Here is a 16583-nt window from a genome sequence, read left to right as displayed (position 1 = left end):
ACTCACACTCTCCTTGCCTTGCCTGACAAACTATGGTTATCAGTATCCAGCTAGGAATCCCCATCTCAGTGGGACTTGCCTGTATTTGGAAATCCAAGAGGCTGAGAAGAGAGGGAGGTCCCAAGGATTGATCCAGTTCTATTCTCCTCCACACTGAAGTTCCATTGGTGAGAGCTTCTAGACATCTACTGGGACTGGCGTTCCGTCTTCACACGAGGGAGCACCAAGTCTTTACTCGCCAATCTCGGCAGAGACCCTATTTGATTCTCCTTTGTTTTTGTGCGTGTGTCTGTGTGTTGGGGTCTTTTAAAGGGGATAGATAGTTACACTTCCAGGCTGCAAATTGTGTGTTAACCAAATAATCCAACTTGCAACTTGTTTTTGAAAAGAAGTTTCCTTTTATAATTAATCAATCATTCTGAGTTCATTGAAAGAAGCCTGGTTAAAGTTTCTTTTATTCTGGGTCTAACAGTAGCAAAGGTAAATAATTAGCCACTTTGGGGAGGGAATTAAACATTTACACTAATGTTGCGACCTGTGGAGTAGTGGGACCGGATCAACTGCACGCTTCTCCCATCCCCGTCATAACAGCAGCTTTACGGCAATTTTGAAACCTAAGTCTGCTATAAGCCCAACCATGTTTGGCAGGCCGGCAAGGTAGAGGTCCGGCCCGTGGGCCACTAGCTGGGCAAGCTTACTCGAATCGTAACTTCGAAATTCCTGAACATAATGGGCAAGTTTCCATGGCAAAAAAACACTCAACAAAAGTCCAAGGTGCAGCAGATGTTTCACTTTGTCACTTCTTGTATTACTGCACTCCAAGTAGCATTGTTGGCTGGGACTTCCAGAATTATTTTCTACATATCATATGTCGTAGTATATTTCAATTTATCGCAGGATTTATACTGAAAAATCATTAATTACTGCGCCAATACTCCACTTGTCTTCATCAACTGCCTCAAAGTAATCATGGAGAAAAAAAATTAGTGAAAGCGTCGTGCAAATAACTTGATACCAATGACAACTTGCATTTATGTAGCATGTTTAATGTGGGAAAAATTGCCATAATTCAGAATAAAATGAGAACTTCCCTCCTCCTTCAGATCAGCAAGGTTGTGTGCTGTTGGACACTGGAGTTCACAATTGAACATTTCCTCGTCATGTTACTAACTCAAAATAACTTTGAAATTCAAGTTGTTTCTCTTGACCTTCATGTTGGCTTCCAAGTGCTTTCTGAATAGTGAATTAAACATGGACGCGAACAGCCAATTCTTCTTTGGTGTTTACTATCGGCTGATGATATTTAACAATGCAAAGAAATTACTTCAATTACTTAATCGTACTTTCCTTTCTAATCATAATATATTTTGGGAAACTATTTGGTTACGTTTCCAAGCTAATATTTATTTTTGGTTCGTTTTGCTTCCCCCCCCCCACCCCCCCCCCCCCCCCCCCCCCCCCCCCGCCCCCCCACCAAACTACAAACTTGAAAAGAGAAGGCTAAGGGGTGACCTAATACTGATCTTTAGAATTATGAAAGGCTTTGATAGAGTGGATATCGAGAGGATGTTTCCTCTTGCAGGGAAGAGTATAACTAGATGCCATCCATATAAGGTAGTCACCAAGAAAACCAACGGGGAATTCAGGAGCAACTTCTTTACCCGGAGAGTGGTGAGAATGTGGAACTCCATTACCACAGGGAGTGGTTGAGGTGAATAGTTTTTGTGTGTTTAAGGGGAAACTTGACAAGCATATAGGAGAGAAATGGGAATAGAGGGTTACAAAGGTAGATTTAGATGCAGAAATATGGAAGCAGAAACTCCAGTATGGACTGGTTGGGCTGAATGGCCTGTTTCAGTGCTGTATATCCCATGTAAAAGAGGAAATTTTGAAAATGCAGAATGTCCAGTTGGCATCTGTAAGTAGAGCAAACAGGTAGAACTCTCAGCATTATGCTTAGTTACGACGGGTTTTTACTCACTCACTGGTAGGCCAAGCATTGGCAACGTGAAATGAAACTGAGGGAGTTGCTGCACTTCATCAATATGTTGTAGTCGCTTATAGGCCAGCTTCGCCAAGGCTTATACAGTAAATTGAATCTCATTTCTTAAAAATAATGTGCCCTTTAAGTAACAACGTTGCTTGTGAGTTTGAAATCAGTGGATAATGATCGGCTTGGCTGGGTTACCACTTCCTGATATGCATTGAAAGCATCACAGAAATACTAACATAGAAACGCTGTCTTCTGGATCAAGAGGAATCAAACGAGAAACTGTGGCACATGAGAATTTTTCACTTCCATGAACAAGTGGCTCAAAAGGGCAACTAATTCTAGACTGTATTGTACGGTGGGCTTGAGGCTGGGATTGAGTTCAACCAGGCAGCTGTAAGTGCAATTAGCTGCCACATTTATACACGTCCCAATACCACACCTGGGCCCACCACATCGTCTCGCCTCCGGGACTGAGAACTGAGTCCAGCCCAGTTCGTTAGGATGCAAAGTCTCCTTTCATGTTGAGGACCAAATATCACCAATTGTTCATCTCACCCAGAGGAACACCAATAGGGGGAAATGGAAGTTGTGCACAGGCGTGATAGGAGCTGGTTGCATGATGGTGTGTCTAAGATATATTGTTGGGATACAGAATGCTTGGTTGGCTCAGGGAAGGAAAAGGAAAGCGGGGAGGGAAATGGGGGAGAAAGAAGGAAGAAAAAAAGGGAGGGGGAAAGAAGGAAGAGGGGAAGGAAGGAATGACAGGGGAAAGCAATGTAGGAAGGAAGGGATTGCAATTATAGGCACTTTTCATGACCACCAGCATCTCAAAGGCACTTTACCATCAATTTTTAATTACCTTTGTTCGGAGGGTATTTAAGGGTCAACCGCATTGCTGTTGGTCCGGAGTCACATGTAGGCCAGACCAGGTAAGGATGGCAGATTTCCTTTCCTAAAGGACATTAGCTTTTGAAGCATAGTCACTGTTTTAAGTGTGGCCTTGCAGTGGGTAGTGTCCTTGCCTCTGAACCAGAAGCTCTGGGTTCGAGTCCCACCCCAGGACTTGATGGTTAAGGAAAGTGCTTTCATAATGTGACCAAAAAGGTTGAGGGATAACCTGCAAATCCTTCCAACATGTGCCAATGGCAGGCGGTAAGAGATCAACCTGTGATGTTTGAGCCTCTACCATGGCTCAAGATTACAGCATGCATGTAAAAGTGCATAATGCTACAGCAACCTGGACTCCTTGAGCGAGCTGTAACACATCACGCCACCACTGTAATAAGTGAGCACGAGGCAGACCTGCTTCAAATTCGTTCAAGGGTTATAAACGCTAATTCAGTGGGCTTTATCCTCAGCCTAGCTAGACCCATCAGGAAAAAATAATTCCCCACTAATAAAACAACAGTAAAATCACAACTTGCCTTGTCTACGCACATATATGTACCCAGAGGTCCTTTGTATCCCCTGAACTTTTATCACTCCTTTACGGCAGTCACAGTTCTGGCGATGGAAGGGGGTAAGGACGGAGATTGGGCTTTAGTTCATAGTGGTGGAAGGCATAATTTAGACAGTGAGGGAATGTTTTGTCATAAGCTCACAGAAGGCAGTGTATTTTTCCGTGCTTGCTGAAGCACCATTATTTTCCATAATCACATTTAAGTGTTAACTGTGACTCAGTGGGTAGCACACTTGCCTCTTGACATTGAAGGTTGATGGTTCAAGTCCCACAAAACAGATTGTGACTATTGTGATTATCTCAATGCTTTTATGGGACCTTAATGGTGCATAACATTATATTTCAAATGTATAGTGCTTTGGGACATTCCAGCGTCGTAAAAGGCACTATATAAATGCAAGCCTTTTTGTGTTTCTGCATTTTTTATATAATGTGGGTGTAACATGGAAATATTTCCAAAAATTCCATAAGAAATGATGAGTACCAGTTAGTAAAAGGCACTAGTCACTCAAAACTAGGAAAGCGGAAACACTTTAAGGATGCCCTCAGAGCATCCTCGAAGAGGTCAAACATACCTTCCGTCTCATAGGAGACCCTGGCTTGTGACCGAACAAAATGGAGAAGGTTCACTAAGGAAGGGACCCAACACGTCGAGAGCCTTCATCAGGCATGTGCAGGGGGTGAAATCAAGGTGTAGAAGGGACCGCGCAAACATCAAATCAACACACCTAGCCAACCAACCCTTCAAGCACCACCTGTCCCCGCATGTGGAAGTCTGCCTATTGCATGTTGGACTTAGCAGCCATCTCAGAACTGATCGAGCCAGAGTGGAAGCAAGTCATCCTCAATCCCGAGGGACTGCCCAAGGAGGGAGGAGCTCTGCCACTTATTCTGGGTGGCATTTTAACTAACCTTTGGGTAGGCTGAGAGCGAGAGATCATTATCACGCAATTACAGAAATCCCCACATGAAAACTGGTTTATTTTCTGGGGCTTTTGTTTTTCACAGGCGTGAGAGGTGTCATCCTTTTGGATGAGGCGTTAAACCAAGGCTGGACGCAAAAGGTCGCATGGTACTGTTTCGAAGAAAAACAGAGGCGTTATTCCTGGTGTCCTGGCCAAAATTTATCCCTCAGTCCACATGACACACAAAAAGAATTATCTGGTCATTCTCACATTGGTGTTTGTGGGAGCTTGCTGTGTGCAAATTGGCTGCTGCGTTTCCTGCACTGCAACAATAACCGCACTGCAAAAATACTTCAATGGCTGGAAAGACCTTTTGAGATGTGGGGTGTTCATGAAAGGCACTATATAAATGCACGTCTATTTTTTTAATCCTTTCCTTAACTGAGAAGCGCTGGGGACACTGGTAGCACCTCTAGAATCAACAGTTAAGCACATCCAGGATATACTTTCTGGCCTGCGTGGCTCAGTTTCAGTGTTGACCTCCCCAACAATCAGACAAGTTTACCAGCTCAGACTAAGAGATATCCAAAGGGTTAGACTTAATGCCTGGTGATGAAACAGGAAGTGGACACAAAGAAATACCATGACTTCCATGGAGCTACCTATTCAATTGATTACTATATATTGATCAGGTGCAGCTGATAAAACTGCAATACATTGATGGGGCGCATGCGCTGTCTGACCTTTCAGTCATTGAGTTACCGCCAGGTTTAATCAAGGATCATCCTGCGACCTGAGATAAATTTCTGTTTAACTGGATGCCGGTAGGATGACCTTGCATTTCCCAGCGTTTGCAGGTTGTATTTTATACTTGGTTGCCTCCGGAAATGAAGTGGTTTCTCCAAACTTTCCTGTTGGCTTGCATTTGTTTCCAGGTGGTCCTGAATGGTACGTTAAAGGGCAGACTAGAAACGAACTCTCAATTCCTCGTTTGCCACGAATCGTATTGAGCACAAGGAAATTGTTTAAATGGTAATATTTTTTAGTAAATTATATTATTGTGACTCCATATCAATATTAACTTGAAATCTCCTGTTAACTGTAAGGAATGTTATGCTTATGGTGTTTAATAATGCTGTTTTAAATTATTATCACGACAAAAGCTCTCGACTCTGCACTCCAGCCTCTACCAGTACACAACTATTATCTGCTGATCTGAAGGAGGCGGGGAGATCATATTTCAACTTTGTTCCGGGTTTGGTTTCTATCTAACAACTTGTATAACGCTCTTTCTATCGCTTGTTTTTCTCTGCTGTTCCTTTGATGGAAACGACCGGATTTTTTATTGAAGGAAATATTGTGGTAATCCGCATAGTTTTTTTTTCCCCCAAGCAGACTTTTCTATTATTTATATTTAATGGCCGGTCACTTCCTGAAACCCGCCGCCAATAATGTTACTCGGAGTGAGGTGACGCCGCTTGTAACCGAGTGAAACTTGTGCTGTCACTTTGTGTTTTTGTTCGGTGTTGATTTGGTGTGAAAACTCGCCAGTCATGTTCAGGGATTTCCAGCTTGGGTCAGAGCATCGCTTCTGTGCCCGGCGGCGTCCGATTGCTCTGGGCTCTAATGTTTGTTAACTCACCATTGCCTGGATTTGGGGAATTTGGTGTCGCCGCCGCTTTCACACAATAAGATGACATCGCAGGCAGCGGGTTACAGTCATCTTTCGGAATTTATTCCGAGGTTGTATCCTTTCTCGCAGTTGTATTTTAAAACCGTCTGATCGCGACAGACTCACTCTTAACAAAACACCATCTCGACCACTGCCTGTAACCGGCTGGGAGGGGTAAAATATTTCAGTGAGAAATAAATAGCTCATTGACAACCGGATCAAAAATTTCTTCTTTAATAACATTTCAATAACCATGAACATCAACACAGATTTTACTTGGACAATGTAGACACAGGTCAAACAGTTTGCATGGAAATAATTTAAATACAAGACGGGTTTAGACAAATTAATGCACATTTTCAGCCAAACCAGCCGGAGTCAACTAAGTTACACGATTCAACACATTCAACTTCTCAATTTTCAAACTCAGCTTCTGCTGAAACTTTTGTCAACAATTTCTTCAACTTTGAAAATTGCAACATCAGAATTTTATTGATGATCTCATGGTTCAACAGTGAGAAGTTCATGTCTGAGAAAAGTAACTGGGAGCACTGAGTCCGCAGCACAGAATAGTTTTCAACGCCTGCAGCAGCAATAAAAGTGGTGACATCTTCAGTCACGGCATTTATTAACACCGTCTATTTTTGTGATTCGCACCTTTACCAACACAGATCTAACCAGACTGCTTCGGAGCGACCTTTCACCATCAGGATAATGAAGCGGTGACAGGTCGGTGGGACAGAGATTCATGGAGATTCAACTCATTCTGCAGATGCTGCAGTTTAGATCAGAGAGGACATTTTGCAAACCCAGAGCGACCAGACAATTTCTGAGAGGCTCCGACATTAGGCTGAAATAACACAGCCCCAAATGTCCCACCCTCACTGGGAGTGAAGAATCATGAAACATTCTGGCATTATCCACACAACAATATCATAAAGAATGAATGGTTAATAGTCTAAATAATATCAATATTTGAGATAAGGCCATTCAAATAGAAAAATATATCCCAAGTGAGTAAAATTATAAATCATTTACCGTTCTCTTCATTAGGTTTCAAAACATCTTCTCAGGTGAACTTTGAAAGCTGCTGGATCTTTGAAGACTTTCCTACAATGATGGCAGGTTTCAAAACAAGTGTGAGCTTTAAGCTGATACATATAAACAAAGCTTTTCCCACAATCCATACATTTATAGGGTCTCTCTCCTGTGTGGATCCGCTGGTGTCTATGGAGGTTCCCAGCCCATGTGAAACTCTTTCCACAATCAGTACATTTATAGGGTCTCTCTCCTGTGTGGACCCGCTGGTGATCGTGGAGGTTCCCAGCCCGTGTGAAACTCTTTCCACAATCCGTACATTTATAGGGGGTCTCTCCTGTGTGGATCCGCTGGTGTCTGTGGAGGTCCCCAGCCCCTGTGAAACTCTTTCCACAATCCGTACATTTATAGGGTCTCTCTCCTGTGTGGATCCGCTGGTGTCTATGGAGGTTCCCAGCCTGTGTGAAACTCTTCCCACAATCCGTACATTTATAGGGTCTCTCTCCTGTGTGGATCCGCTGGTGCAGGTAAAGATCATTTGATTTTATAAATTCTTTCCCCTGTACAGATTGTGTGAATGGTCCCTGCTCATTCTGGTGCTGCAAAAGACCATTGCTGGAAGGACAGGTTTGTCCTGATGAAATTTGTCCACAGGATTCAGGATGTTTTCTGACGTGCTTCTGAAGAAAAGCGGCAGTGGCAAATGCAACACTGCAATGAGGGCAAGGATGACATTCATCTTCTTCCCCTGCTGGAGAAGAAAGAAGGAAAACTGTCAGTCTAATGAAACATCTAGAAGTTTCTTTTGTAAGTACAATTTCGGAATGTGTGGGGTGCAGGGGTCAGTTTTATTATGTTTTGTGAACCAAAGTGTGACAACCTGTCAGCCTTGGCTCAGGAGTTAGCATTCTCACCACTGAGTCAGTTTATGGGTTCATGTCCCATTCCAGAGACTCGTGCACGTAATCCAGACCAACAGTGCAACACTGCACTGTCAGAGGTGCTGTCTTTCAAATTGTACTAAACTCTGTCCTTGTCTGCGTGTTAAGATAGACAGCAACAATCTCATGGCTGCCAAGAAGTGCATGAAGTTTTCCTGGTGTCCCGGCCAACATTTATCCACCAACACAACCAGGTCAATTATTTCATCGTTGTTGTTGGGATCTTGCTGTGGTATAAGCTCAGCTGTTCTATTTGTTTAAATAACAACAGTGATTGCCTTTCTGAAGGCCATACATTGAATCTAACAGAATTTGGGTCATTCCGAATACATGAAAAGTGCTTCTAACAGTGCAATCCTTCCTTATCCTGAAAATTCTCGGGATAATTTTTCAGGGAGCAATTCCTGACCTCAGTGCCTATTTCACTGTGGATAGAACCTTAGTCACAGAGACAACAGTGCTACCAACTGAGGAGGATTGACACGCCCATGAGTAACTGTTTAGGGATCAGGAAAGTGAACAAATGCTGAATTCACTCTTTTCCCAGTCCCAGAGTACTAAGGGTACCTATACCTGCCTCACTTAATGTCCAGATAGGGACACTGGGACCCACTGAATCATATACAACACTTAGCTGCACCTCAAGCTTTCATCTACTCTCTATAACCTATCACAACACAAAAGTCACAGTCAGTTTATTATTTGTGTCCTCTGGCCAGCAACCTTTCTACCAGTGGAAATAGGTTCCCTGTATTTACTCTAGCACAACACCAAATCATTTTGAAATCCTCTGTTAAATCTCTCCTTCAGCTTCGTGGTACTAAGGAGAAAAATTCCAGCCTCTTTACAACCAAAGTCTCCCATTCCTAGTTCCATTCTGGTAAATCTCTCTGCGCACACCCTTCAAGGTCTTGTTCTCTTTTCTAAACTGTGGTGCCTAGGGTTCTAATCAATATTCCAGTCAAGTCTAAACAATGGTTTATAAAGGTTTCCATAACTTCCTTGCTTACATAATCTGTGCCTGCATTTATAAAGCCGAGCATCCTGCATGCTTGATTAATAACCTTATCAACTTGTGCTGCTACATTTACTACGTTTTCAAGCTTGGTGTCAGGTGCAAACATTGAAATGATGTTCCCTATATCTATGTCCAGGACATTAATAGATACCAAAAAGATCAGGAGTGCTAACACTGTCCACTGGGTGAACCAGGGTATAATTTGCCCCAGTCTGATGAGCAATCATTCCATTCAGCATTACTCTCTGCTTCCTGTCTGTTAACCTATCTCATATCCATGCAACTACTGCGCCTTAAATCCCACAGACTTCAATTCGACTAACAAGTCTATTCTGTGGTGCTTTATCACATTGGTATTCTAACAGAAAACTAATGATTCTTTTTCTAAAGTTCCCAGTTTGGGTCAGAATCCTTACATTTTGGTTCTTGTTTTGCCATCCACATTGCAGTCCATTTGATTCCAAGTTCCTCGGCGTATTCATCACCATACCAGACCAGCAGCTCACACCGAGGAGGAACAGGCTTGCAGGTCCTGTAATAAATTCTGCCGCAGTGCTGAAAGGCCACAAGGTTCTGCTCCTCTTCCTTTCTGGCACAGTTAACAAATCTGGAACAGAACAAGTGAATATTCAACTGGCAAAAACTCAGTTCAAATTGTTGCATGAATACAGAATGGTGTGTTAGAATGACAGAGCAGGTCTCCGGCCATTGCCAAATTTCAACTTTAAACACGCTGTTAGGAGAGGACACTCATAGGAGACCAATCGCTTCAGAGAGGGTGTGAAAAACAATCACCTCGACATTTCCTGGAGATTAGGGACTTTAGTGGAGGGGGTAGGTGTGCACAGACATGGGGTTCCCAGTCTTATTGCTGCACTTTCTCTTCTAGAATAAGCCCAATATTTTGGAGCAAGCCATTTGTCAGGCACCATATCAAACAAATGTCATGGGACAAGGGCATCCTGGTGGGATGTTTCCCCAGAACCCATCACACTTGCCCCCACTCCCTGATCACCCAAAAAATTCACTCTGAACTATGCACTTGTTTAAATTCAAAGGCTCTTGGGCCTCAGTTGTGCAAAATTAGTTGTTAGGAAATCTGCACAAAAGTAGATCTCAGGTTGGTTCTTTGCTGTGACTGAACATTCCCACACCTGGATTGAGAGACTGTCTGGCTGTTGGGCAGAAGCTGCTATGGCATCATGATGCAGCTGAGGAGTGTAGAGAAAGGAGGGAGACACTCTGGCTCCAAGGGGGAACTGGGGAAATCAGCCCAGTCAGCTGGACAGACAAGGACGGGTTAAGGGTGATCATTTGGGGCAGGGAGATTGGATAGGCCCAGGTGCTCAAATCCTAACAATATTGCATCTGTCTTCCCTTACCTCATCCAATTTGATTTAGATTCATCCTTCGCATCAATGTATTCAAAATCTTGCTTGCCTTTACTGATCTGCAGAGAGGTATTTTGATAAAAGGATTGCATTATTACAAGTTTAGGAAATCAACTTTATATCCATTTGAACCAGTGAACAAGTCTAACATGAATTGCAAGAAGCTAGTAGTGGCCTCCCACTTCTTTTAGTAAAACATAACCAAACCCTTATCTGTTTTTTCTGATTTCTACCTTTGAATTAGAAAGCCCAGAGCTGCAAACACAGAAGTGGTGAACAGTTTCAGAGAACTTTGCAAAGTCAGAAAAGATCCCTGAACAAAGTCAAAATGCCCATGCTCTCTGCCATGTTACCCTCTCTTCCACATCTTCCTCTTATCCCTAGCCTGCTCTACTCTAACCACTTTCTGCTCCGATGTCCCATGGGACTAACCCATGGCTCCAATTATGCCAGTTTGCCTACGTGAAAAAACCACCATGTTAGTTTTGAAAGCACTCAATCCACCCGCCAACTACACCCATGATAATCTCAACTCAACTGAAGAGCAAATTATCCTGATCCCCAATATCCACTTCCTAATATGTCTGAAACCATAATCGTTGCAAGGGAGGGAAAAGATATAAAACAGGGATGGAAGAGGAGGACAAGAACTGGTTGAGGGGCGGAAGAGGAAGGACAGGAACAGGGGAAATTAAAAATCAGCTGAGGGGTGAAGTGACAAAAAGGAGAGAAGGTGCGAGCAGTGAAGTGAGAAGTGAAAGAAAAGGAATGAGAGGGAGAATAGAAGAGAAACAGGCAGATAAAGTTCAATGTCTGCCTCAGCAGCGGGTGGGGTTAATTCTAGCAAGGAATTTTGCCTCAGGTTTTGTTTTGGGGGCAAAAAATGACATTTATTATAAAGTTGAGACTGGGAAGTCTGATCTGGTGTCTGTGGAGGGACAGGAGTTTTGTCTGTATGGAGATCATAATTTCTTTCTCAACAATGACAGAGAATCAGTGGGAAAGACACTGTTAACTTGGATATATCTTTGACCTGTGTGGGGTGAATGAAATGATTTTTTCTGTGGTGGTGTTTGGTGGGTTTCAGTCTGATAGAAGTTTGTTTGCTTTCTTCCTTCCTGTTGGTGGTGATTCCTAATTGAATAGTTTCTTGGTTGCTGCCAGACCTCCAGTGAGCAAACCCAGTAATCCGTCCTTCACTTGCGAACATTTCTACAAGTTTTCAGGCTGGATGAATACATGAAACATCAGAGTAAAAGCTGATTTTGTCTTCGCCTGTTTCCTACTTATTGGCTGAACTGAGTAACAACAAAGAACAGAAACCTTAAAAACCTTTTCGCAATTGCATTCAAATAAGGCCTGAACTTTTTTTAAAAGAAACTTGAGAATTACCTTAGGAACTTACCATCCATGAGTACCCACTGACAGCAGCTGATTCTTCATTTGATACTACTCCTTCATAGGGTCCAAAGTGAACTCCTTTGGGAATAATCTTCCTTTCGTTCCATACACCAAGACCAGCTTTTCGAATCTTTGAGGTCGCAATGCTGAGACCCTCTGGAAGGGTTAAATGTGCTCTGTCTGACCGACTGAATTCAACAACTGTGTCCTTTATGAAAACTGGAGGACCGTGCACAGGGCATTCTTCAATAAAAAATGTCTCGCAGTTTTCACAAACTGTCAAGTAACAAATAAAATTAAAGACGGATCAAGCTTCAGTTCATTATTCAGTGTTGAAGATGAAAGGGGTTAGTACTGAGAAAGGATAGATTACCTATCATAGATATGATATTCTTTATTGTTTGATTGCAATTCAGTCTGCAAATACAAGTAGGATCTTTCTGTGATTCATCAGCTGCAGAAAATAACAGGGCCCCTTCGCATTTTGAAAATGACATCCAGTGCCAGTCAAATCTTCCCCACTTTGTACACAAGGGTTTGTTCTGAGCAACATGTTCAGTTCTTTACTCCAAGAAGCAACAATGACTTCAAGGAACAGTAACAATGCAAAGACTGGCAACAAGTATCTCCAAGCCATGCTCCAACTGATAAGATTACGAGTGGGCAGCAAGACGGTTCTGAATTTGGAGACTGAATTTCAAAGAATCCTGAAGATTATACGTGTAATGGGCTATCAGACATTGCTTCCGATGGATTATAACTTCATTATTTGAATGAGATTCAACACACATAACCAGTTCCAAAAGCCTTCAGGCAAGTCACACTTGGGAGATGGAGCCAATCCACAAATTTATATATTCAGTTGTGTGATCTTCTCCCCATATCCCTTCCCAAACTGGGACTCCCAAATTCTTACAGTAATTGAATAAATGTAATGAAATGTATTTCCTAAAATAGGCAAGAGACTGTTATTCCCTATAACCAGAGGCCATTATAATTACAAAAAGTCACATTCTATTTTATAACAATTTCAGAACTATAACCAATAGTTCGGGATCATTTTTGTCAGTGTTTTAAGTTAATGAAGAAGAATCAGTGCCAGTTTGTGGGAAAACACAGGTCTGCACTCTCCTGCCACTAGGCCATGCTGTATTGCTGTAGCAATGCCCTGGTTTACCAAGGCCTTATGTCGTCACACCAACCCTCCCAACAAATTTTTCCTGTCCCAAGAAAATGGATAGGTTACTTTGCACATACACAGATAATCGTCATCACAAAGTTCCCTTTCCTCTGTGTAAACTTTTCTCTCTCTCTTTCTCAAACTGTATCTTCTACTTTCAGTCTCTTTGGTCACTTGTTCATTTGCAGACACCAAAATATTTCCAGTGCAAACACCTGCAGAATAAATCCAAAAGATCATGAACAGAACTTGAACAAGTTAAATGTAAATTTTGTTGCATATGAGTTGTTTTTTGCTTGAACAGTAGATGCTGAAGATATTTATATACTATAACAAGATGCTGAGTCCATGTAACTTGAATCACTGCTGCAGTGGTCACATTGTCAACATAAAATTTCTTCATCCTTGGAGTCCTCAAATATTTAAAATCAACATACTTTACTGAAATCCTTTATTGCAGGACAAATACCTTTATTGGATTCACTACGAGATTCACTTTCACAAACCAAGGTACCTGTTTCTCTGTTGATCTTTTTAACTGAAACTGTCTCTTCCGTAGCTGAGGCAGTGTCATCGGGGGAGACCCCAAAGCCTTCATTTTCATCCTCTTCTGAACGGGATGCAATCGATGATGCTGATTTTTGGTTCTGAAATACAGAATGTGAAGTTAAAACTGTACCCCTCAGCTCCTGAATTAGGGAATAGCCCCCTCAGATTTTTTTGAATTACTGATGAGATTTTGTACAAGTCAAATTATTTGCCTATTTTCCTCACCATTATTTCTTGTATCATCTTTAACAAACAAAGGTACCCCACTACCCATTTGAGAAATTCAGATGTTTCCTAGTGTAGTACTAAGCCAGACATTTCAGAAAGTTCCCATGTTTAATACCATCCTCCTATAATCTGTTTGTTGATTTCAGAAAATGTAGCAAGCCCGTGCACAATCACTAAAACAGAAGTACTATTATCTATTAAACAATATTAAATTCTACCTGACATACACAAGCAACCACAAATGGCTTCATTCTGAGGGACACATCCACTTTTTTGTACAAGGGAATTAAAAGTTAAAAAAAAACCATCAGCAATTAAGGGATTACCTGTATGAATAAGTAACCATCAGATACCATACTAGTTTTTTTGCTTTATTCTCTCAGCTTTTCTGAAGGAATTAAAGTACTATAGGTGCTAATTATCCTCCATTATCTTGTTCAAATATCTACACAGCAAATATTTGCCAGAAGCTCAAGGCTAAGGAAGCAGGAAAGCACAGCTTGATCATGATCCCGTTCAATATAACACACAAACTTACATACAAACCATACTATGGAGCCTCTGGAATTGTCCCAGATTTCAAGTAAGTGCAGTAGCGGGCATGAAAAAAGTAGTTTACCCGCCAGCTACAATGGGGGGTTTTCGCACCATATTGTCCCATTCCCGGCGCGTCCCTATGCACTAATAATCCATTCACGGGAAACATTCCACATCGCAGGGCAGAAGGCTCAGATTTGTCGGCCACACCGTTACCTCAGCGCTGCCTCACTCCATGCACCACATTTAAAGCACAGCAGAACACAGCCTACTTCAGGCCTTCAGACCAAGACTGCAAAGAAGGCGGCAGCCGCCAAATTTAGTAACGCCTCTCTGGAGCACCTGCTGGACCCAGTGAATGGCCTTTGGGATGTCCTCTTCACCACCCTGGCCACAGGAGGTCCACCAGAGTCACCGATCCAGCCTGGGAGGCGTTGGCAGCAACAGTCAACACCATCAGAGCACAGAAGAGGTCAGCCATCCAGTGCAGGAAGAGGATGAATGGTCTTATCCGTTCTGCCAGAGTAAGTCAACTGCCTCCTCACTTTCAATTCACACACTCTCAAACTTATCAGACATCCACATGGATTCATACCTCAAGGGACAACATCACTAACTCTCTCACACACCCTCACATCTCCATCAGGCTCATTTCCTCTGGAGCTCACGTCGTCATCCTGTCCATGGCTCCGCTCACCACACAAACATTCCACTCAGTGCCCTGCATCCTGCTCACACTCTCTCTCCATCTGTTTTCATGCAGGAGAAACTGGCTCACAACAGCAGGGAGAGGTCTCAGACCAGGGGGTACAGTGGCCCACATTAGGCCCCTCACTCACTTTGAGTGTGCCATCGTGCACTGAGGTGAGGGTGTGCACTGTGCCTGTGGTGACTGTGAGGTCAGTGGCGAACACCCATGTGAGGGTCCTACACTACATCATCCCTCTCTCAAGGCAAGTGTGAGTGCCCCATCTCCTGATTTTGACTCTGCTGCCATGCAATAATTATCTCTACTTTCGTTCACAGGGACCTCTGCCAAGCGACTGATGTCCTCAGCTCCATCCACGTCCTCACTTCCAGTCAAGAGGACACCTCCTCCATTGAAAAGCTGGGAAAAAGCAGCTTGAAAAACTATCACAGCGCTTACCCACACCATCCATGAGCGCAGAGACACACGCCTCAGTGGTACATAGATCTAGAGAGGGCTGTGGTTCACAATCTGGTGGTCGCCACACAAGCACCTGTCCACAGCAGGAGGAGGTTTGCTCAACCAAGCTTCCCGGCACTCAGAGGACTGCTGGGGAAGAAGCATCTGTGAGGGTCCGAGTCAGATAATGAGCCTCTGGATTTGGTCTTCCAACTCATCATGGAAAGCCAGCAAAGGCTGGGGAACATTACGCAGAGCTGTTGGGAACCCTCAACAGAGTGGACTGCAAGTCAGAGGAGCGCATCTGCCTGCTCTCTGAGGAAGTGGTGCCCACATTTACGTGCATAGAGATCTCCATGGAAAGCATAGCGGATGCCATGGAGACACTGGTCCAGCAGTACGCAGAGATGCATGCAGACCTGCACTCCATTGTGGGAGCCATAGCACTGGCAACATGACAGGGAATCGGGCAGCTCAACGTCCCTCCAGGTGCTCCTTCCCCTCATGGAGCCAGGCTGGAGCCCTTGGGGATCCGAAGGCAGGAGGAGAGATAGCTGGACACCCCAGGGTAATCCACTCGGAAATCTCAGAGGCTGTCCACTCCCTCCGAGTCCCCTTTCCCTACGACCCCCTCAACCTCATCCTCTCTCACTGCAGAGAGCACCTGGCCCACAGTAGGACAGACAAAACAAGCTGGGCCCCTCAAGGCCTCAGCTCTCCAGAGGATGCATGCAAAGTCATCATTGGCAACAGGGCCAACCATTGCACAGTCTCCACCTCTACTGCGGGTGTCACTGTGTGTGCGTGTGCGCCATCACAGTCATCTTACTGTCCCAAGGGTTTTCAGTGTGCCTGCTGGGGTTCTTTTTCAGTTGTCCATCTGTTCTGACCTGCATCTCCGCCCACCCATGCAGCATCTGCCTGTCTCCAACACGAGGCTCCGCTCACTTTTGACTGCACCCTCCCCCCACCCAGCATCACCTTTCACCGCCCCCTCTCACCTACCAACCTGAACCCTTATCTTTCCAGGACGTCCAGGTGAACAAACACATTCTCTACCTTCCTGAGAATCCCACCCCCATCCACATTGATCTCCCCGACCACCTCCTTCCCACCCCCAGGGT

The 16583-nt window shown here is 43.7% G+C and overlaps 1 protein-coding gene across 1 annotated transcript in view; it reads right to left on the bottom strand.

The window, feature by feature from the left end:
- Window positions 1–8986: 8986 nt before the first annotated feature.
- The window catches only part of LOC144671554 (histone-lysine N-methyltransferase PRDM7-like), a 177965-nt gene continuing 170368 nt past the window's right edge, over window positions 8987–16583 (bottom strand). The window contains exons 10-14 of the mRNA XM_078533508.1: window positions 13513–13645; window positions 13076–13213; window positions 11823–12094; window positions 10409–10476; window positions 8987–9633 (exon numbers count right to left, since the gene is read on the bottom strand). Coding sequence (XP_078389634.1) covers window positions 9411–9633; window positions 10409–10476; window positions 11823–12094; window positions 13076–13213; window positions 13513–13645 — 834 coding nt within the window. The 3' untranslated portion in view covers window positions 8987–9410. The remainder of the gene's footprint in view (window positions 9634–10408; window positions 10477–11822; window positions 12095–13075; window positions 13214–13512; window positions 13646–16583) is intronic.

Source organism: Cetorhinus maximus, chromosome 33 (assembly GCF_964194155.1).
Source record: "Cetorhinus maximus chromosome 33, sCetMax3.hap1.1, whole genome shotgun sequence".
Taxonomy (NCBI): domain Eukaryota; kingdom Metazoa; phylum Chordata; class Chondrichthyes; order Lamniformes; family Cetorhinidae; genus Cetorhinus; species Cetorhinus maximus.
The sequence above is the reverse complement of the archived record's forward strand: the minus strand, read 5'-3'. Positions and strand labels throughout refer to the sequence as shown.